Below are 23,655 nucleotides of genomic sequence, written 5' to 3'. Positions count from 1 at the left end.
AATTAGTATGACTAAGCCTCCTGATGCTTTAGTTGTTTTGGTTTTAGGACGATCTGTTCTGACTATGTTATAGTTGGCTAAGTTAAATTTTGATTTATTTGAGAATTTAGTTTCTTGGATGCATGCTACATGCGGTCCTTTGTTTAGTTTAAATTTTGCTTTTAGTTCGTGGCTGTGCGAGTTAAGCCCGCCAGCATTCCACTGAAAAATATTTAGTCCTGCCATTATTTGGGTTTTTAGTGTTTGGAGATTGGTTGTTTTATGGGATTATTTTATATATCTGAGATAATTAGTTGGTAACCTGTATTGAAGTCTTTATAGTTTTGGGTGGTGAGTTTGAGTTTGAATGCTACTTTATGCAGGGCTTTAGTGCTAGCATCTGGATTTATTTGTTTTAGCATGTAAGCTAGAAGGAGAGTAACACTATTTAGCGTGTTTTTGGGGAGAGTTTGGGGTTTACGTTGTAGTTTTTTGGTTCTTTTAGGTGCTGAGCGTGTTATTTCGTTTACGTCATCATCGGTTTCTACTTCGTAATGGTCTGAGTTATCGTTGTTTAGTTCCTCACTCTCCATGGGGGTTGGTAGCGTCTCTGGTTGTGTTTGCGTGTGCGTGCTGGGCGTGTCTGTGTCTTGCCTGCTGATTGGATTTTCGGGTTTTGCCAGCTCGGGTGTGGTTGTTGTTGCCTTGGTGGCTGTAGGCTGAGTGGTGGAAGGTTGGGTGATGGCAGGTATAATGCGGTTTGTTTTGCGTGCAGGTGTGGATGTTGTGAGAGGGTTGGGGGTGGTGAAGGTTTGGGGGTGGTGTGGGTAGTGGGTGTGGGTGGTGATTGCTGGGTGTACTTCCTGGAGGATACCATCCCATGCGGAGTTTAGATGTCGGGGGATGTTTGGTTGCGGTGTGGGTATGAGTGGTTGTTTCGTGTGCTGTGTTAGTTTTCTTGTTTGGTGTTTGGCCGTATCTATATTAATGTGTCTGTTGGCCTGTTGTGTGAGAGTGTGCCTGTGTGGGCATTTGTTAGAGAGTGAGGAGTGGTTTGTTGTTTTACAGTGTATGCACCATGGTGCGCAAATCCCTGGGCATTCTGTTTGGGCGCATTTCCTGCATTTGGTTTTTTTAAAATTACATCCGTTTGCTGTATGGTTGTATTGAAGGCAGTTAGAGCATTGTTTTACCTGTTTAATATAAGGTTTTACTTCTAGTTTTGTTGATGCGCCGAAAGAGATGAATTTTGGGGCTTCAGGATATTTAGCAGTTTTTTGAAAGTTGACGATAACGATAGGGGTGTTTGAGGTCTTTCCATTCCTATTTGAAGTTATCCTCCTAGTGCTAGTGATTTTGGGTTGAGGGGAGGTGTCTGTGTTATCGTTTGCTTCGTTAGCGTACATTATTAAGTCACCTTCTGTTTCTCTAGGGTTAACCCTAATTACACCTCTGGTGTAGAGCTGCCAGTTTGGAGTTTGATGTGTGACTGTAAATTGGAAGATTTGCGTTATCTTTTTGGCTGCGTTTAGGGATTGTAGGTCAGGGAAGATTATCTGGAATCCTTTATTTACTTCTTTGATTTTATCGAAATTGATTTTTTGTTTTTTGGACCAAATGCCTACTTTATTAGCTGTGAGAACTTTATTTAGGGTGTTTATGGGGCCGGCGGCGCAAAAGTATAGAGCGAAGGTGACTATGGATGCTGGGAAGGTGGGTGATGCGGGTGTAGTGTTGGAAGTGTCCAGCTTCCGTTTCTTAGGGTTCGTAATGGGTGCAGGCGATTCGGCAGGTTTGGGAGGTGAAGCTGCTGGAGTTTCTGTGCCGTAATCGTGAGGTATGAGGGTGTTGGGTGTCCGGTTGGAAGTGTTGTGTGCTTCGGCCGGTGTAGGGGTGTCGGGTTGGTGGATGTCTGCCTGGATGATAACACGTGCGTCGGACATGTTGTTGTAGATGAGGTTGGGTGGAAGTGAGTGAGATTTGGTGAGTTTAGAAGTGTTGAGTGTGGGTGTTTGGAGGAGGGTGCTTTGGCAGGTGAGAGGAGGTTTGGTGAGCTGTGTTTAGATGTATTAACGGATGGGTTTAGGAGTGTTTTTTTTTTTATTAGGTTTTTGTTTGTGTATAAGCTGGGCCTCGTCTCTAATATAACTTGGCGCAAGTTGACGACGCGCATAGAGAGCCGGGAACCAGCTTATGTCGTGTTAAACTGGTTCCGGGCTCCCTATGCGCATCGCCAACTTGCGCCAAACAATATTGTGATATTAGAGACGGGGGCCCAGCTTTGTGTTAACCCGGAACAAGCCAATTTACCCATATTCCCCTGCGGTCCAGGGCGCCATTTTAGAACATGGACGTAAACAAACCTCGTGTATCGATATACACTGTCATGCTTGATTACGATAAGCTTACCTCGTGTATCGATACATTGTTCTCATTCACCTCCACCACGGAAATGCCGGCCGAAGTTCCTCTGAGCCATCCACAACGCGGAAGTCTACAGTATTTGGAAAGGCGATTGGCAGCAAATGCGGATGCCAGGTACGTAGCAGGGCTTCGTGACCTTATGATTTCCGTGCAGAGATCTTATGGAACGGATTGATTTTGATATTTTCCTGCTCTACATACTTTACCGTAAACGCCAAGGGTCCTTTTTTTAGTATTATGGTCAACTGTTTGTTAAGACGACAAGGATTTGCATAAGGGGCGTAATGGATTTGTGGTCAAAACAAGATGATCCAAATTAGATCCGCTTTTTATAGATAATGAAGAAATGTACAAAGATCTAGGAACGATTATTAACTCTAAACTTTTGTGGGATACTAATACAGACTATAATTTACAATAATGGCCACCAAAGACTTTACTTTTTTGACGCTTAACATATTTTTATAATTACACTGTTATGTCCTTGTTTTGTATAAGCTTCATAACTATATAATTCAATATTTCATGGAATGACTCTGACCTTGGCGAGGATCTTTTTTGCAACAAGTGATTCCCTATGTAAAGTGTATGTTGAATGACCCAATAATTGTTTGACAGTTGTTAAATATGGGATTATGTTTTATCTCTGAATGTTTGGGATGAAATATTTTAATAAGGACAGTTCTAAGTTGGAAACTCAACTGGGGCCTTTTCAATTGAATTCAATGTACATCATGTACAGTTTGGATATTTCTGTAATGTGAATGCTACTTATTTTTGCAGAATGTCTGGATGAATGAATGAGTCAGTCATCTGCACAGCATCAATGGAAAAAGGGAAGCAATGAGGAACAAGAGAAGAGTAGCAGTGAGTGGTAAATATTTGAAATTATTCTGTTTGGTTCATCATGTTCATGTAGCTATTCTGCAAATATTTTTTCAGTTTGCTTGTTCTTTATCACCTGTTGGCATGGATGGCCTAATTATCAAAGGCACCACAACTTGCTGTGCATAGTTGCATCTCTTGGGCTTGACAGAAACCAATGGTCGTGGGTTTGAATCGAGGGTAGCATCATACACTTGCTTGTGGGTTTCATCAAAGTGGTAAACATGTAAGACCTGCATCACTTCGGGCTCTCTTCCCATTTCACTCATTTAACACCACATCTAACAATAGTTCAGCTAAATGACAAGGATTATAAATAATCAAATCTCAGATCCCAACTAGGCAAACCAGTGAGTAATGTTATGAGCTCGATCCAGACGCACCGATGATGACTGTTATGGACAACATCCCACGTTATTGGGTACGATTACGAGCGATCAATGAGCCCACTTGCTACCTCATCTATTACTTTGGCTTGTATGGGAAGCATTTTTAAGAGATGTCAGTTAATGATTGTTTCAACTCATCAGCATGGAACAATATATATCTCAAATGTTTGGTATATAACAAAACTCAAAGATGATAAATTAAGTGAATTTGCTGCCTTTTATCTGTAAGTACATGTTGCAACAATTCTTTTCTATTGCTACAATCTTTATACATAATTTTGCAGAAACTGAAGTCCAGCTTGAGATACCCGGATGACTGGTTGACAGTCTGGAAGGACCCTTCCAGATATCAGAAGTGATAGGCAGACAGTGATGAGGAGAATGGTGTTATTTCAATGGGGGCCTACCAAGAAGTTATATCCCAATTGACACTGGGACACACTCACAAAGGCTGGTCTGGCTAATGTGAGAAGACCAACCAATGCCAAGTCAGAGTGGGACCCTTCAAGGACGTTGAAGAAATTATTGTCTTTGGCCATGTGGTAATCACTTGAAAGGAATGATGTTTGCGACTACTTGTCTATAAATGTGGACCCAAACACCAAATAGAATGTTCACAATTCTACTAACACAATGCAACAGGGATAGAGCCGATCTGGCCTCCCCTCATCCTGGTTCCTGTTTTTCCATGGCAATATAGAAGGGAAAGGATATTTGAGGGCAAGTAACTCTGAACTGGTGAGCATGGTCTGCTTATGCTTTCAAGCGAACAGTTATCCCACTCTGTTATGAGTATTGAAGAATAGGAGGAAATTGCATACTGCATCAGGAACCATCATGTGAACAATGTTCAGTGTGTGATATAGGCATATAAATAAAAGAAATTGATAATTTGTTTGTTGTTTATGTTTCTTTAGCCAGGTGTGTAAATGGGGATTTTCCAATATTTTGCCTCAGTTTGATAGCCACAGTTATCGGATGAAACCATGCATTGCTTGGACATCTTTGGAATAACACATTGATCTGCTATGTCAAAGGTCAATGTCATAGCCAGACAAAAAAATTGTTAATGGCCAAACTCTTCCTTAGGGCAGGGATAGAAGTTGGCAACAGGTCAAACACTTACTTTTTACCCCCCCCCGGCATATAATACGGGGTGATATGGCGATCAGCCAGTCTGTCTGTCCGTCCGTCCATCCGTAATCATTTCTTTTTCCAGGGGAAGGATTCCCAAACCATTCAGTGTATTTGATCGAAACTTGGCAAATCTATCAGGCACATACTGAAGTGGTGCCTTTTGGTATTTTGGGATTTTTCTAATTTTTATTTTTTTAAATTTTTATGGAATGAAGTTGGACATAGACTCAATTGGGGATGAGGTTCGTTTCTGGGGCAGAATTCGAAAACCATTCAATGTATTTGATCAAAACTTGGCATTCATATGGATGCGACCATGGTGGATCTTTTGTGGATAAACAATGTATGCTTCTTAAAGAACTTTAAACTGTTGACTCATTACATACAGAAATGCACATTTACTAGTGGTTACTTTACAGACATCTGCCGGGGGGTTATGTCATCTTTCTGATGACTCTTGTTCTCTAATGTGCCTTTTCCTGCAGAAGTCTAAATAACTCTTACTCATATAGTTGTATATCATTGTCATATGTTTGTCAATGTTATACTGAATGAAGCAATTTACAATTGTTTTTGAAATAGTCGCAACTGATATTGAAGGTCAGATTAGCTTTCAATGTCTTTCAGTAAAAATGTTAACAGTAACTGAGGAACAGCTCTCTGTAGTGTGATGAAATCTGGTACATGTCACCCTCAGAGTGAGGCATATTGTGTTTCAAACTTAAATGAAGCTGGTATGCTCGTAACAAGTACTTGTACCTTTACAAATAATCATATTATCATCTCACTAGGACCAAAGGCCCAAGTGAGCACACAGTCTATGAGTTTATACTTTCACTCAGAACAATCTGGAAGTCTGAACATGAAATTTAAGGATATCATCATACACGTATTAGAACTGATGTTTGTTCATTAAACAGCTTAACATCTAAAAAGATTGAAAAAATTGTCATCTCCAAAAGTACATGCCCATAGATCTCAACTTTAAGGGGATATTTACAACTAAAATGACACAGAATGTTACTACAGCTATCTGATATGCCCAGGCTAACATCATTTACCAGGATTGCATCCGGATACCTGCCGGATACCTGCCGGATACCTGCCGGATTCCTTCAGCAATGTTCAATTTTCATGGCTAGTTTCCAATATATATTTAGGTGTTTCACACTTAATTGAACAAAATGCACCTCCAAATTGTGACATGTTTTTGGAAACTCAGTATGAGGTATCCGGTGCCGGATCCTTGGTATCCGGTGCCGGATCCTTGGACACCCAGATTGAGGTATCCGGTGAGGTATCCGCTGCCGGATACCCGGATTCCAGGTGGCATACTTTCAGGTGAGGTGTCCATGCCGGATACCACGGATCTGGTATCCGGCTTGGTATCTGCCACCGGATACCCGGACGCGTTTTGGGTAAGCGTCCGGTGGTATCCGGCAGGTATCCGGATACCGCAAACTGCATTTTTTTTGCTGTGAGGGAAAAGGGCTTCACGTTGAGCGCCTTGTTTTCTTTAAAAACCGCGATTTGAGACACTATAAAGAGATATTTAGGTAGATATAATACTAATCTATAGGTGTGAATCCATTTCATGTTACATCTGTGAGGTTTATGTTGATTTTGACATCCCGGGCCAAGTCGGACCGAACACTTGTGAGACTGTTGATAATATGGGGAGAAGAGGTCTATTTTAGCCAACTTGTCTGCTTTATACACGATGAACAGTGACATTATTAAGTGGTATTTACATAGATATAGTACTATCCTATAAATATAAACGCTATGCCGACAGATGGAAATTTGTATCTCGATAGCTAGAAGTATTTGATACGTTTCAAATCTTATTTCGTTTAACGATTGCTCTTTTACATGTTACCCAGATCAGCGACGCTTACACACAGCTCCACTTTCTGGTTTTCAAGCGATTTACTCCGAAATACCTAATTATGTTGGTGCTTGTTCAGTAATATCATGTGTGTATGTTGCATCAATAATATGTAGGTATGATCGCCGATAATGAAGTAATTAGCCAATAACACTTTGGCCCGTCTTGGCCCGGCCCGGCCCGACTTTTAGGCAATACCTTCTTTACAGACCGAAATCATATAGCTGGAATAGTCCTGAGTACGGCGTTAAATAACAAACAAATAATGAAAAAAATGTGACTATTGTTACACCAGTGCAATACTTTAATACACTGTCCTTTTAAGTATGAAATCAGTAAAAGTTTATATAAAAATAATTGTCATTAAATGTAAAATTATTCCAGTATTCTAACCGGTAAGTTGTACAATGTCCAATGCAACCTTGTGCCCCATTGCAACCAGGAAATGTCGAAATATGCTCATCAAGAGTCAGTGAGAGTCTATTTTTTATAGTTTTGTTTATTTTCCTGACGAAATTTAATTTGTTCATGAATGCACGCGCACGAAGTTAGTCGCCGTAATTCGTTGTAAATGTACATCATTGCGAAAGAGAAGAATATATAGTTTATGGATGTGTCACATGTGAATAGATGTGATACATAAATAAATGCGAACAAAATATCATCTCAATAGTCTATTGGCTCACGCAGTCACACGACATACATTCTAATAATTAGAAATAAATAATAAGTATACAATTCACTCTGCTTTGTTCGCAGACCGAGTACCTTTCTTCCAAGATCTGATTTCAAGAACAGAGTTCGGCGTTCAGCAGATTGGCTAGGTCCAACGTCTCTGGATAGGAAAACAGCACGTGGGTTGAAGTCAGTGAAGAACAACCAATTGCTAATGTGCCATAGCACAGATGGACCCAAAAACCTGTTCATATGCTCCTCATTCAAACATTCAACTCGCTTCATCTAAAACGGACTTCAGACTCGGGGACACAATTTCTGTTGAAATCCAACTTTTCGACGCGCACAAGCGGAGGAAAAACAAGGGAGGGGATAACGTGAGAGTATGGATGAGTGAAACGTCAAAAGATGCGCGCGCAGCAGGCGTTGTCACTGACAATAAGGACGGTACCTATACAGGAACTCTCAAGGCTCTCTGGACCGGAAGTCCAAAAGTCGAAGCCGCCATAGCTAGTCGGAAAGAAAACGTGGATATCTTCTATCGGGTATATCACGATTACTACACACTCAGAAACTTATCAGCGATGTTCGAGAGCGATGGCGTCCAGGAGGAAACGTTGTGCCTACCTATACCAAACATCCGGGGCTTTGAGAACGTCTGTAACTTGACAGCCGAGAATTACGGACTCCCGTGGTATTGTGGGAAACCATCACACCGGAAGCTGTTGTGTCACGACTTCACGGGGTTACGTGAGCCGGATAAACAGCCATCTCTATTTACTCCACACGAGGCAAAATTCTTCGAAAGGTACAACTATTTATCAATTTCCTTATTCATATTGTTTAATTCAGATATTATTATTAACGGTCCATTTCTCAAACAGCAATGTCGACATGCTAGTTATCTGTAAATGTTCTCTATTATGATAAGTTCAACATACTGATTGTCTGGGGGCACGGGTGGCCCAGTCGTCTAAGAAGCCGCGATTCGCTGTGCAGAGTTGCGTCCCTTAGGCACGCCAGAAGCCTATATTTTGGTAAATGTCTGAGACCTGCACCACTTCGGGCTTTCCTCCCACATTAAAACTGTTTAAAGCGGCGTTAAACCCAACTCACTCACCCACTGATTGTCTTGTTATCATGATTATTGCGTAATACTGGTTATATGTAAAACCCCTGAGTATCTCGTCATGGTGATTATTTTCCACATAATAATTATTTCCTAATGCTGATTATTTCAACATACTGTTTATCTCGATATGATGTTTATGTCAACATAATGATTTTCTCGATATTACTTTTATTTCGAAACCCTAATTTAAAACTCGATATGATGTTTTGATAATGGTTACCTCGATATTATATATATTTCAACATACTGGTTATTTCGATATGATGTTTACGTCAACATACTTAAAATTTGTTGTTATAGATGAATTCTGTTCACATTTTTCTCTTCTTCTCTTCCTATCCTTCAATGCGACGTGGCTACAATTAGGCATGACAATGAACAGGCCCAGTTTACATACACACGAAATTTGGGCGAAATCGGCCCAGTATTAGTCGAAATATTAGGGTTTAGAGTTGTGCTATATGGCAAGTTTATGGACGGGTGCCAAGAGTACCATCTTTAAAACGATGTAGTTTCATTGTCCGTCTAGCGGCAGGCAAACGGTTTGGTGTTCTGGAATCGCCAGGACATGAGGTACCAGGAAAACGCTTTTAAGCTGGTAGTTTGAGCTGAGCAGATTTTGAGAGACAATTACTGAGAAAAATGGTGAAAGAAAGTGCCAAAACCGTTAAATCCAATATTGCTGCCAAACGGTGCGTTGTAGCTACCATGGTCCTGCAGTACAAAATGATGGGCATCTGATTGCACTGCCGCATGGCAAATCTGGAAGTCATTGGACAATTAGTTTCGAAGATTATTGCTGCTGAAGTTGAAACTCTGATGAGTTATCTGCCCTTAGCCATTGGGCCTATGGCCTTGAATTTTAGCTGGTTTCTGCGTCACGTTGGTGCCGATGTTGCTGTCGATTTTGAAGCCACTGGCCACTGGTTGTTTTTGTAGGTCTCGTGCAAAAAACGGCGGAATAATAATAATAATAATAATAATAATAATCATCATCATCATCATCATCATCATCATCATCATCATCACAACAATTACAATAGGGCCCTTAGCCTTTCAGGCTTGGAGCCCTAATAATAATACTTACAGATATTGTGTCACCATACTGCGCATCCAATGACATTCTTTACATGGAGAAGAAAGAAGCCAGAAAGGGATGTTGGGGTTGTAAGGATCAACTACTAGTTCAGAAAATGATCCATGAAGAGGCTAAAACTTACCACCGTAACCTCTCAATGTCTTGGATAGATTACAGATAAGCTTCTGCTTCTGTACCTCACCATTTGATTTTGAGGTCACTGGAATGTATTGACTTCCCCGAGCGACTACTTGTTTTACACAGGTCTTTAATGAATTGCTGGTCAACTCAACTTTAGATGTATTTGCAGGGGCAGGTGGTGACTTCGATACCCATTTCTATCAGAAGAGGAATATTTCAGGTCGATTCTTTTAGCCCTTTGCCTTTCTGTTTGCCACTAAATCCTTTAAGCCCTTTGCTCAACAAAGAGGAAGGTTATCACCCGGGACCTCCTCAGCACAGATCCCCAACACCCCTTACTCACCTCCTTTATATGGATGACCTTGAACTTTTTGCCAATGGAGGATCTACATTCAAAAAGCAAGTCCTTTGGACTCGACAAATGCAACATTCTTCATTTGAAACGTGGCAAGGTAGATGATGGAGTTTACTAGGAGGAGGAGTTATTGACCATAGGTCAGACCTATACGTACTTAGGGATGCAGATTAGGGACAAACTCCAGAATGCCCATATCAAGGGCAATTTTCGGGCAGAGTACCGATGTAGACTAAAGAAAATCTGGAGTTCAGAGCTGAACGCTCGCAATAAAGTCGTAACCACAAATAATTATGCTGTGACCGTCCTTTCGTATTCTTTTGGTGGAAATTCAGGGTATTGACACCCTCACACGAAGAATAATGTCAGACAATAGATCCCATCCCACTCTTCCCTCGAACGCTTATATTTACCAATCATTATGGGAGGACGTGGTTTGATTAACGTTTAGGCTCTTCATGATAGAATTGTTTTGTCCACTTTTGCAAACATTTATTTGTCTGATGATCCTCTTATGAAGCATGTCAAGACTCATGATGAAAACAAGGCATTCCACAGTTTTCTAAAACGAGCCAAGGATATGGGACATAATCTCAATGTCGGTGTTGATTTTGTTGATGGTTCTGTACTGCAGGACGGTACAGAAATGAGTGTCATCCAAGCGAAGTGCATATCAAGTCGGCCCAGATTCAGATTGAGAGGCTTTCTGAACGACCCTGCATCGAGTTTATGTGCAGTGTGTTGAGACGATCAGCAATCCCGCACAGTCCTTCGTTTGGATGAAGTCATCTGGCCTGAAAAGTGAAACTGAAAGCTTTCTGTTTGCTGCTCAGGACCAGTCACTTTCCACTCGAAACCGTCAATGTGTGATTTTGTATCAGAATGCGAATATGAAATGTAGATTATGTAATGAATTTAATGAGACTGTCCAACACATTGTCAGTGGGTGCAAAGCTTTGGCACAAACACAGTATCTCAAACGATATGATGATGTAGCTCGATCATTTTTTTACCATCTCCGCCATGGTACGACGTTAATATGTAAGGGCGTCATGGAAATGATAAATACAAAATTCTTTGGAATAGGCCCATTTACAGCCTCAGATGTATCCAGGCCAACAAACCTGATCTTGTCCGTTTTGATAAATCATTTATATCATTGAATTTTCTGTCCCCATTGACACTAATGTGATTGACAAGATTGAGGAAAAACATGGCAAATATGCGGACCTCGCTTTCGAAATGTCACGCATACTTCCCAAGTACCAAGTTGTCCGACTCTCCATTGTTCTCGGTGCCTTAGGTTTGGTACCTCCCAATCTGTTGACTGACATTGGGAGAGTACCCGGGTTTGCTACCAGGAATACAGCCCTTCTGACAATCTGGGTAATGCAGAAGGCAGCAGTCTTGGGGAGTCTTCACATTGTCCGAAAAAAGATCTGGGTGGGGTTGACTTGGCAGCGCTTCCTGGGAGAAGTCCCATTCGCTGTCTGGGCTGCGTGTAGAGGGGGCAAGGGCTCTGAGCTGATGATGAGCCTAACCAGCCTGACTGTGCCAGGGTCACCCTAACCCTCTTTGCTGCATTTATCATTTAATCTGTAAATAATAACCATCATCATAATCATCATCATCATCCTCTGGCATCAGGATTTGAGAAACGTTCTCCGTTCCCAATATGCTGAATTAGGGTCGTCGTGTTTCTGCAGACAAATAAATTCATTTGGCATTATATGATAAACTGGGCATTGTACTCATACCTACTTTCTAAAGCTGCTTCCCTTGGGTGAAAAAAACATCGTAAACATCTTCTATTTTAAGAATGCCATTATGATGGAGATTATTACCCTCCTGTTGCCGTACAGTAAATCTTATATATTTGGAATAGGAAATATACTGGACCGCAAAAGAAACGTCACCCCAAGTAACATTGCATGAAAAGTTGTCATTTAAATATCTGGGTAATTTTTGTCAAAGTTTCTAAAATTTAACATTAACTTGTCCGGAAAAAATGAAATTTGATGATAAAAAAACAAAGCAGATGACAATAAAACTGATCGCCCAAACGCATCACGGCAACGGCCATGGTAACCCATGCCCATGCGCTCCCCCATTTCTTGCCCTATAAAAATCCACCCAGATCTGATAACATTCATTGGTTAATGAAATGCTACCACATGCCAAGATTGACAAGAAATCAGCGACTCCCAGCCCTCGGACGATTGCAAGCTGGGCAAACCGCCCGGAAAGTAGCCAATGCATTTCAAGTCCACGTAAGGACCACATAGAGGCTCCAGCAACGGTACCAGACAACCAACACTACAGATGACCAACCACGTAGTGGAAGACCAAGAGTCACCACCCGATCGTCAGATTGTGCGACAGCATCTTCAACATCGCTTTGTTACTGCTGCGGAAACTGCTCGACAGCCCATGGGGACAAACCAGCGACACATTAATGCGGACACCGTGCGTTGACGACTGACGAGCAGACACCGCCACTGTCACAGGCCTTACCGAGGACCCATTCTGACACCACGTTATCGCCGGGACCGCCTTCAGTGGGCAACACAGCACCAGCATTGGCGCCACCAGAAGTGGAGAAGAATCCTCTTCTCAGACGAGAGCCGTTACTGTATCTCAACAGCAGATGGCAAAGATAGAGTCTGGCGACGCCGTGGGAAACGTTATTCGGATGCTTGTGTTATTGAGAGAGACTCGTTGGGGTGGTCCGATCATCATGGTGTGGGGTGGAATTGGTCTTGCACAGTGGGTTGGCCCTGTGGTCTTCCAGAACACTGGTCAAAGGAGAAGCAATGGTGTCACAGCAGCTCGGTACAAGTCTTGAGACCACACGCCATATCTCATTTGGCACGTCGCCGCAACCACGAGTTTCAGCATCATAACGCCCGTGCCCAGACTGCGAGAGCCATAAGTGACTTCCTCCAGCAGAATGACATCAGAACCATGCCATTGCCTGCTCTCAGTCCCGATTTAAATCCCATTGAGCACCAGTGGGACAAAATTCAAAGACAGCTGAGTGACGTCCGACCAAGGCCGACAACTGCTGCTGAACTGCGTCAGGCGTTCCTTAGAGTGTGGGCTCAAGTGCCTATGGCCTTCATCAACCGCCTCATCCATTCCATGTATCGACGTTGCACGACACATGGCGGACACACGAGATACTGACTTGTGATGCCATTTTCTCAGAGACTAGTGTTGTGTTTCACTTTAAGAACATTTGACACTTTAATTTCAACCTTGAGGATCAGTTTTGTCCCAAGTGTCATCTTTTTAATATGTATCAAAGAATGTTTACAGTGTTTGGACAAATAAGGTTCCTCATATATCTATCCATGGTGACGGTTCTTTTGCGGTTCAGTATGTATATGATGCTCGTCAATGGCTTGCATTATACAATTTATATTCCTAATATATGATACTTACGGTATGGAAACGCACTCTGCTAATAAATGTCATAGTGATTGCCAACAGTGTGAAGAAGCTACATTGTGACGTCATCGGCATTGTGTCGCCAGTAAAATGTACGCTTCGCATGAGGACTTTATCACGCCAAGAATGGTGTATTCATTATGTCAGTAAAGTTTGCATGTATTTTTATTAACTCGCGTATCTTGAAAGTGAAAACTATGTAGTTCATACGCCAATGTTCTCTGTTTGCAGAGCAAGACACAGTTCCTTTGCCAAGTGTCCCCTGTAACAAAACACCCTTGAGGAAAAGCTGGGAGGCATCAACACCTGTTGGCTTCTTCTACAAGAATTCCTGGAAGTCTCTAACTTGTAAAAACACGATTCCAGCTGATTCGAACATATACAAGGAATGTCTGAAAAACCGGAGAATTTGGATCCATGGAGATTCCTCTTCAAGAAGTTGGTTCAATACTTTAACTAAACGTTTAGGATTGACACTGGTTACAGAGGCATGGCACCATTCTAAATGGCACAAACCGGCAGTAACAATGGACACGCTGCGGAACATCACGCTGTTGTTGGTGCCACATGAGTACCCATTTTATCATGGGCAAACGTTCAGCAAATTGGCTTATAACAGAGCAATGCATGCTTATCTGGATGAACTTCCAAATAATTCTCGGGATATATTTCTCATTCATATATACCTTCATTTTAACCCCTTCCCTCCAGAGGTTTTTAGAACTCATATGAAAAGAATTGCACGATCTGTCAAATCGTTAGTTGCTCGTGCCCCAGGGGTTAAAGTGGCTATTCGAGGAACTCATGCTTTCAAGGGTAGGGGCAAGATAGGGTTTTTAGACGACTGTTGGATGTTTGTATACGATACGATCCAGCGGGAAGCATTTAAAGGTCTGGAGAACAATGTGCTTTTCTTAAATAATATAGATTTGACAGTGGCCACAGAAAATGACGACCAGCATCCTAACTCGTTAGCAGTGGATTCCCTCATCAATCATTTCCTGGGATCCGTGTGTGAAGGATGAGGGATGAGAAAGATGGGTGTGGAGTGGCGTCTGTGCGTTTTGCGGAGAGTGATATATGTACGAGGGGTGTTCATTAAAGATTTCCCTTGACCCACTTCCGATGGACCTAGTGGTTTAGGGGAAAATCTTTATTGAACACCCCTCGTATATATGCGTTTAGTGTGCAAATGTGTGTCTCTGTGGTTGTGTTTTGGTGTGCATCTGTTCCTGAACCAACATTTATCGGTAAGAGATTTAAACGTTTACATGGGGACACGGGTGGCCCAGTCGTCTAAGGCGCCGCGATTCGCTGTGCAGAGTTGCGTCCCTTAGGCACGCCAGAAACCCATGATCGTAGGTTCGAGTCCCGGTTTGCCCCAATTATGTTTCTAGGTTTGTCTGCACCATACCCGTGCTTGTGGTAAACGTCTGAGACCTGCATCACTTCGGACTTTCCTCCCACATTAAGCTGACACGCCGTGATATAACTGGAATGCTGTTAAAAGCGGCGTTGAACCCAACTCACTCACTAAACGTTCACATTCCTTAGCAGGTGTTTGAGTATTTCATCATAATACTTATCAACATTACCAATGCTTGAATATATTTAGAGCAAATAATTGTGCAATATCTACGTCGGTCACTATTGAGTGTGTTCGATCATTGTTCTACTAACAACTCCTTTCATAATTCAACTCCTGATATAACGAACGCTGGATATAAGGAACTCGGGCAACAACGAACGCGCATATAATAACGTACATAACGAACACTGGATACATCGAAATCTTGATACGAGGAATGACGGATATACCAACACTGGATAAAAGAAACTCGGGATAAAACGAACCCGTATATAATGAACTCCGTACATAACGAACTCTCGATATAACGAGTCTTCCAAATCCACATGTAATGACCGAATTTTGTTTTTTTCACATTAACGCTAATCGTAATTGCCATTCCCAGTTTATGATTTACTTTCCACAATACAAGGTACCGATGTGTGGTGTGGTAACCAATGGTCGAATTAACCGAAAGTAGGTATCAATAGTTGCGTCCCTCAGCTTCACCAGGATCATGTGATGGTCCTTGATTTGTAAGAATCTAAAAGGTGGGCACGGGTGGCCCAGTCGTCTAAGGCGCCGCTATTCGCTGTGCAGAGTTGCGTCCCTTGGCACACCAGAAACCTATGATTGTGAGTTCGAATCACGGTTCGCCCTGATTATGTTTCTAGGTTTGTCAGCACCATACCCGTGCCCTTAGGTTTCACCAAAGAGGTTATAATTTCTTTTGATTGTAATTTACTTGGCTATTTATATTTAAAGTGTATGCATATACCACAGCTCTGCTGGTTTTCTTTGGAAGGCCGTGTTTGCTAAAACATTTTCCCCCGTATATACGGGAACTGATCGGGGTTGTTTTTCGAATTAAATATTGTATGCCTCTAAAATGTGTTTGTTAGTATTGCTGACATACAGACTCTGCATTCAGCTGTTTGGGCAAGAAGCATCCCTCAAACGTCGTTACCAATAATAAGTCGCAAATCCATAAATGTTCAGTTTTAGCCTTTGGTCTACTATCTCCCGCGACTCCTGATTTATTAGCTCCTGTGACTCCTGATCTACTACTTCCTGTGACCCCTGATCTTCCAGCTCCCGTGACCCCTGATCTTCCAGCTCCCGTGACCCCTGATCTACGAGCTCCTATAAACTCCTGATCTACGAGCTCCTATAAACTCCTGATCTTCCAGCTCCCGTGACCCTTGATCTACTGATTCCTTTGACCCCTAATTTACTAATTCCTGTGACCCCCTATAAACTCCTGATCTACCAGCTCCCGCCCGTGACTCCTGATCTACGAGCTCCTATAAACTCCTGATCTTCCAGCTCCCGTGACCTCTGATCTACGAGCTCCCGTGACCCCTGATCTACGAGCTCCTATAAACTCCTGATCTACCAGCTCCCGTGACCCCTGATCTACCAGCTCCTATAAACTCCTTATCTTCCAGCTCCCGTGACCCCTGATCCACTGATTCCTTTAACACCTGATCTACTCATTCCCGTGACCCCTGATCTACCAGCTCCTATTAACTCCTGAACTACCAGCTCCTATAAACTCCTGATCTACCTGCTCCTATAAACTCCTGATCTACTAGCTCCCGTGACCCCCTACTACCAGCTCCTATGAACTCCTGATCTTCCAGCTCCCGTGACTCCTGATCTTCCAGCTCCCGCCCGTGACCCCTGATCTACAACAATCTTAGCTACTTAAGATTGGTCCGGACCAATTGTAAGTTTCGATTGTAGCTTACAATGATCTTAGCCTACAAATCGCTTTGTGCAAATGGATGGCGATTGTAGCCGAAGCTTAAAGATCGCGATCTTAAGGATTTACAATAATTGTAGCGCTAAGATCGCTTTGTGCAAGTGGACCCTGATCCACCAGCTCCCGCCCGTGACCCCTGATCTACGAGCTCCTATAAACTCCTGATCTACCAGCTCCCGCCCGTGACTCCTGATCTACTAGCTTCTATAAACTCCTGATCTTCCAGCTCCCGTGACCCCTGATCTACCAGCTCCCGTGACCCCTGATCTACAAGCTCCTATAAACTCCTTATCTTCCAGCTCCCGTGACCCCTGATCCACTGATTCCTAAAACCCCTTATCTACTCATTCCTGTGACCCCTGATCTACCAGCTCCTATTAACTCCTGAACTACCAGCTCCTATTAACTCCTGAACTACCAGCTCCTATAAACTCCTGAACTACTAGCTCCTATAAACTCCTGATCTACCAGCTCCTATAAACTCCTGATCTGCCAGCTCCTATAAACTCCTGAACTACCAGCTCCTATAAACTCCTGAACTACCAGCTCCTATAAACTCCTGATCTACCAGCTCCTATAAACTCCTGATCTACCAGCTCCTATAAACGCCTGATCTACCAGATCCTATAAACTCCTGAACTACCAGCTCCTATAAACTCCTGAACTACCAGCTCCTATAAACTCCTGATCTACCAGCTCCTATAAACTCCTGATCTACCAGCTCCTATAAACTCCTGATCTACCAGCTCCTATAAATGCCTGATCTACCAGCTCCTATAAACTCCTGAACTACCAGCTCCTATAAACTCCTGATCTACCAGCTCCAACAAACTCCTAATCTACCAGCTCCTATAAACTCCTGAACTACCAGCTCATATAAACTCCTGATCTGCCAGCTGCTATAAACTCCTGAACTACCAGCTCCTATAAACTCCTGATCTACCAGCTCCTATAAACTCCTAATCTTCCACCTCCCGCGACTCCTGAACTACCAGCTCCTTTAAACTCCTGAACTACCAGCTCCTATAAACTCTTGATCAACCAGCTCCTATAAACTCCTGATCTACCAGCTCCTATTAACTCCTGATCTCATAGATCATATAAACTCCTGAACTACCAGCTCCTATAAACTCCTGATCTACCAGCTCCTATAAACTCCTAATCTTCCACCTCCCGCGACTCCTGAACTACCAGCTCCTATAAACTCCTGAACTACCAGCTCCTATAAACTCTTGATCAACCAGCTCCTATAAACTCCTGATCTACCAGCTCCTATTAACTCCTGATCTCATAGATCATATAAACTCCTGAACTACCAGCTCCTATAAACTCCTGATCTACTAGCTCCTATAAACTCCTGAACTACCAGCTCCTATAAACTCCTGATCTACCAGCTCCAACAAACTCCTGATCTACCAGCTCCTATAAACTCCTGATCTACCAGCTCCTATAAATGCCTGATCTACCAGCTCCTATAAACTCCTGAACTACCAGCTCCTATAAACTCCTGATCTACCAGCTCCAACAAACTCCTAATCTACCAGCTCCTATAAACTCCTGAACTACCAGCTCCTATAAACTCCTGATCTGCCAGCTGCTATAAACTCCTGATCTACCAGCTCCTATAAACCCCTGATCTACGAGCTCCTATAAACTCCTGAACTACCAGCTCCTATTAACTCCTGATCTACCAGCTCCTATAAACTCCTAATCTACCAGATCCTATAAACTCCTGATCTACCAGCTCCTATAAATGCCTGATCTACCAGCTCCTATAAACTCCTGAACTACCAGCTCCTATAAACTCCTGATCTACTAGCTCCAACAAACTCCTAATCTACCAGCTTCTATAAACTCCTGATCTACGAGCTCCTATAAACTCCTGATCTGCCAGCTCCTATAAACTCCTGATCTACCAGCTCCTATAAACTCTTGAACTACCAGCTCCTATAAACTCCTGATCCACCAGCTCCTATAAACTCCTGATCTACCAGATCCTATAAACTCCTGAACTACTAGCTCCTATAAACTACTTATCTACCAGCTCCTATAAACTCCTGATCTACCAGCTCCTATAAACTCCTGAACTACCAGCTCCAATAAACTACTATGTCCTAACTCCCGTGACCCCTGTCATGGCTGATCACGTGTTTTATCATCATAAATTGAAGATGATAAGAAGAGGTCTACACATCGTTAACATGTTGTCATGTATATCTTACATAACACTCTTCTGCACTGCCAACACTACCAGACTGTGTTTGGAGATATTTTTATGTATTTATTACTGGTTAAATCTTGTAAACTTCCACTATAAAAAAAGTACTTAAATCTGTACTTTAATGACAAAGGGTTACCTAAATATAACGTAATACATTTAACCACTTTCTTAAATGTCATTGTGCGTTCATAGCTTTGGGCCATGGGAGCCGTGCTGATTTACACTTGTCAGAGGGTACACAAAGTACGTGGCTGAGTGGGTTAGATCACTGACATTGTGTGCTGGCGATTAGGTGCCACACCCTGGGTTCGAATCCCAGAAGAGACTCAACCCAATAAAGAACTAGAATCTGTACTTTGCGTAGAGGGGAATGTCCGAGTAACTCTCTGCTCCATTATTTTTAAGGAATGGAGAGTTACGAGGATATTCCCCTACTTAAAACTCATCTCTACTTTTACACTTTGACAAAATATTCTGTAGTTGAAAATATTGGAAAAATAAAGCAGAGCTCTTTGTTGTCTGATTTATACTGCGTGAGTCGACCTTGCGTGATGCACGAGGAATGCGTTCTTTGCTGCTGTTGCATGTGCGCCAAGCTCCGTCGCGAGCTGACATTTACAATGCATGGAACACGGCTCTTTATAATTTCGTTGGGTCCTAAACTAGTATTTATCAATCGCTTGCACATTGTTAATACATGCTGATTGGTCTTATAGGAAATATAGAGCCCCGAACAAGCGATATTTATATTACCTTATTTGTTGTTTTTTCTCGTCAAAGGTTTATCTAACTGCTATAAATATTAACATCGTTGTGGGTAACCTGCTCTAACACAAAATATATACATATTATTTTTAGCTTTCAAGCATGTGCAAAATTATACAAATATTTAGTAAATTTCACACCATTCCTTCATGCGCTGCAGTAGCTGAGATTGACGATTACACGTTATCAAATCTAACGATGCGGGTTCGAACCCCGCTGACAACACGTTTTCGGAAAAAAATGAAAATATTCACTTGTAAATAAATGTATAAAATAGTTCCGTCTGTTCCAAGTGGAAATTAAGTTGCTTCAAGATAATGTACAGTTGACAAGCAACTCTCCATTCCTGAAAAATAATGGAGCGTTCAAACAATGGAATGACGTCACAGATGTGTTTTAACGCGGAAGAATGACCACTGTTGCGGCGAGGTGATTATTATTATTCTTGTCATGGTCATGTCCATTATTCACACATTTAAAACTGCCATTGAATATTGTACTACCACTCTGTTATGTACTGCTATTGTAATTGCTGAGCGGTAAGTTGAATTGATTTGTACACCTAGTTAATTGTGTAATAAAATTGTACATGGCATGCCATTTGTTGGTTTAACAGTAAATTCTTTCACGTATATTTCTGGGTTATCATATTGTTGCAATTGGGAATCGACTCGTAACAAAAGCTGCAGAGGGGGAATCGATTGTTGATGGAGAGACTGCTGCTTTACCAAGCATACGAAGCGTAAACAAAGCAAGGTTGTCTCACCGAGGACAGCACCCACATATGTACAGGAAAAAAACTAGGCATAACCTACGTCTCATCGAGGGTGACACAATTTATACTGCCAATCGACCTCAGTCGATCACCTCGATCTCATGAATCCAGCTGTTGTTTTTTTTAAATGAGAATATGATGCACGACATGAAGGGACAGTATTTCACAAATTTATGCACTCTCGAAAATGAACGTGAAATCCGAGGTCCAACGTTTGAAATGTTCGCATCATTTGGCCGCCAAATGTTCATTCATTATATAATTACGGAGGTCATGAAATAATAGAGCATTCAAGTGACTATGAACATATATGACTGGTGTAAATATGGTTTTCAAGTAATATCTAAAGTGTGCAATAATCATTAGTGCTGTTCATAGATTTCACTGCCCTTGAAATCGTGTACGACAAGGTTAATGTTTATCCTATGCTTCATAAGTAGTTGATGCCAGCGGCCTGGAACCGCTCCTGGCTTCTGATTGGTCGAGAGGGTCACGTCACCTCTGATGATGTCACTTCCGATGCGCATGCGCGCAGGGCATGGTGGGTCCGGCGTGCGACAAAGGGTGTCTTTTTGCAGGTGTTGCATGTGTTGCAGGTTTCAAAAAGGATGTCCCCTTCGTTTCGGAGTCTGCTGCTGCTGCTGTTGCTGTGGTGTTGTGAGGGTGGTGGTGGTGATTGGCGCTGTTGTGAGGGTGGTGGTGGTGGTGGCAGCTGCTGCTGCTGTGGTGGCAACAGCTGCTGTGGTTGTTGTTGATGCTGCTGCTGCTGCTGCTGGTTTGCTTGTTTTTTTCTTCTGGGTCTTCTTTATCGTCTTCTTCGGTGCTACTTTCTTGGGTTCAGTCAGTTTCCTCATCTTTGAACGTATCTTGGCGTACGCGTCGTCGGCCTTTATCTTTGCACACAACATGTCGTACACTTCACCCCACAGTTCAGCAGTCATGTCACCGTTCTCATCTCCACTGCTTCCTTTACCACTCATGTCGCTCCGTGTCTTGGCATTCAACCGTTTCGACATGAAGTCTTCACGGATGTGTGTCAACACTTGATGGTACTCTCTCCAAACACGTGTTTCTTCCAGATAAAACGGCAACAGCCAACACAACGTGAGGAATCAGAGGGACGATGTTGTTGCTTGGTCCGTTCAGTGAAAAGTGATGACTGGAGAGCGTTGGTCATATTAAAAGGCACTGATGCCCTGCTTTCTGATTGGTCCGTTCCGGTGTCTGGTCTGAGTCTCAATTTTTCCAAACTGGACCAACCCTTGTGTTTCTTTTCCATAGGGTTAGGCTTGTAGCGTGAGAGAGAAAGCACAACCTCGTTTCGACCAATCAGAGCCCACCATGGTTCGAGCGTGGCCTCTGATTGGTCGACAACCCAGGCTTCTGATTGGTCAGATTTCGATCCGGTTTTTCTGTAGGTGTCCATGTCGATTCAGTTTCGATCCGTTGTGATGAAATAAAAAAAAAAAAAAAAGGATCTAGTCATCTCTGTGCCCAAAGGGGATCGTGTCTACAGGCAGCACTGTAGTTTCATCGTAGACGAGACCTCGCTTGTCGTACACGGTACGATAGTCTTTTCGGGTGGGTCTGGTGACAAGAGCGTTTTCATACCGAGGTCCTTTACGAATGATTTGATGAGGATAATCCAAACTGATTTTCTCCCCTCCTTCCTCCCAGGCCGTTGTCCCAGTATCAGTCCTTTCATGGTGTCAAAGTTGAGATGTTGTTGGTTTCTGTAATTCAAAGTGAACTTTGCAGGTCGTCCACCATGTGTTCGTTGACAACGGAAACATCCTCGTTGGTGTTGCGTTCATCCCTCCACAAAGTACTGTACAGGATCGTTCATATAGATGTTCTGACTGTAGTCTAACCGTTGTCCAAACTTGCCCCAGAGCGAATTCAGTTGCATCTTGGCAATCGTGCGACGTCCTGGTTCTTTTTTTGATGCGGTCCTTGTTGGATATCCTCCTGTTGCATTTTTGTAAACGCGTGCTCCTACAGGGGGACGACCCGTTTCACCTCAGGGTGTTGATTCAATAAACTCATGCGGTAACGGTTGTCGGTATAACGTGCTCCCAACGACGTGCCCAGGACGGGATGAGGTTCTCCACGTTGGGTCTTGTGACATGTCTGGCACCCATGCCAGAAACAGCCCAGGAATTCGTAGATGTTGCCTGTCGCTGGATTGTAGCCATCCACACTGTACCGATGTTGACCCTCTCCACACGTGAACTCTTTTTCACCTCCATTCCTGGCGTGCTGGAGGTGCAGATTGGGGTCCGTTTCCATCAGATAATTGAACGATTGCCTGGGAATAATTTCTCATGGGTTGGTAACCTTGAGGTGGAAGAATGGCGATGGTATTGGGTTTTAGGTAGTGTTTTTGGAATGATTTCATGGTGAACGCAGCAGCTGTCATCACTTCTACAAAGGGATCCATGCGAACTGAGTTGATGGCGCTCTGTCGGAAAGTCAGCGCATCCTCGTCTCAAAATGTCCACATCGCTCTGGCAGTAGGCTAACAGTTCTCCTTGCAAGTCAAACAAGGCTCCTTCTTGCACTTTTTGGGTATGCCACTGGAGGAAGACTGTGCGTTCCGTGGGAGACATGCCATCGGGATCGTACATGACGGCTGGTGGATAAGAACCTCTGTAGGTCTGGTTGGCTTCGGTATTGAAAAAGTGCGGAAAATACCCTTTCTTCAGTTCTTTCAGTCCAAAGCTATTTGGAAATGCTTTCTGTGGGTAGGGTATGAAATTTAAACTGTCTTCGAAACACAGGCGTCCCAGGGTCACCTGCAAAATTTGTTGTCCATTTCGAATCTTGGTGGGGGGTTTCACCAGAAGGGGGTACAGACCCTTCAGGATCAAGTGTAAATCATAGGATTGTGCATTATGTGCCATCACATAAATGCGCTCCTCCTTCTGGACTGTTGTGGTGGTGGTGGTGTTCTTGTTCTTTGTCTTCTTTGTCTTCTTCTCCAACGGGGTGGGCGCGTCCACTTCCATGTTTTGAAGAGTGGTTTCTTG

General features: G+C 42.9%; 3 protein-coding genes and 1 long non-coding RNA gene across 4 annotated transcripts; 3 read left to right on the top strand and 1 right to left on the bottom strand.

Moving 5' to 3' along the window:
• Positions 1 to 2,464: 2,464 nt before the first annotated feature.
• On the top strand, positions 2,465 to 4,075 carry LOC139450527 (uncharacterized). The gene is made up of 3 exons (XR_011652233.1): positions 2,465 to 2,517; positions 3,187 to 3,277; positions 3,962 to 4,075. It is a non-coding gene; the product is annotated as an uncharacterized lncRNA (long non-coding RNA).
• Positions 4,076 to 7,607: 3,532 nt separating this feature from the next.
• Positions 7,608 to 12,928, top strand: LOC139450941 (NXPE family member 3-like). The gene is made up of 2 exons (XM_071232765.1): positions 7,608 to 8,185; positions 12,643 to 12,928. The coding sequence occupies exons 1-2, from the start codon at positions 7,608 to 7,610 to the stop codon at positions 12,926 to 12,928; spliced, it is 864 nt and encodes a 287-aa protein (XP_071088866.1).
• A 119-nt stretch (positions 12,929 to 13,047) lies between these two features.
• Positions 13,048 to 14,558, top strand: LOC139450940 (NXPE family member 2-like). Its single transcript, XM_071232764.1, has 2 exons — positions 13,048 to 13,159; positions 13,765 to 14,558. The coding sequence occupies exons 1-2, from the start codon at positions 13,048 to 13,050 to the stop codon at positions 14,556 to 14,558; spliced, it is 906 nt and encodes a 301-aa protein (XP_071088865.1).
• Positions 14,559 to 21,225: 6,667 nt separating this feature from the next.
• On the bottom strand, positions 21,226 to 21,642 carry LOC139449440 (uncharacterized). The gene has a single exon (XM_071230836.1). The coding sequence runs from the start codon at positions 21,640 to 21,642 to the stop codon at positions 21,226 to 21,228; it is 417 nt and encodes a 138-aa protein (XP_071086937.1).
• Positions 21,643 to 23,655: the final 2,013 nt, after the last annotated feature.

The sequence above is a fragment of the Haliotis cracherodii genome, unplaced genomic scaffold (genome assembly GCF_022045235.1).
Source record: "Haliotis cracherodii isolate W230 unplaced genomic scaffold, xgHalCrac1.p SCAF_8, whole genome shotgun sequence".
Taxonomy (NCBI): domain Eukaryota; kingdom Metazoa; phylum Mollusca; class Gastropoda; order Lepetellida; family Haliotidae; genus Haliotis; species Haliotis cracherodii.
The sequence above is the reverse complement of the archived record's forward strand: the minus strand, read 5'-3'. Positions and strand labels throughout refer to the sequence as shown.

Coding starts and splice junctions, on each gene's coding strand:
- LOC139450941 (XM_071232765.1), top strand. CDS start 7,608: ATGGACCCAAAAACCTGTTCATATGCTCCTCATTCAAACATTCAACTC. Junction 8,186..12,642: donor GAGGCAAAATTCTTCGAAAG/GTACAACTATTT, acceptor GACCGCCTTCAG/TGGGCAACACAGCACCAGCA.
- LOC139450940 (XM_071232764.1), top strand. CDS start 13,048: ATGCCATTGCCTGCTCTCAGTCCCGATTTAAATCCCATTGAGCACCAG. Junction 13,160..13,764: donor GACAACTGCTGCTGAACTGC/GTCAGGCGTTCC, acceptor CTCTGTTTGCAG/AGCAAGACACAGTTCCTTTG.
- LOC139449440 (XM_071230836.1), bottom strand. CDS start 21,642: ATGTCGAAACGGTTGAATGCCAAGACACGGAGCGACATGAGTGGTAAA.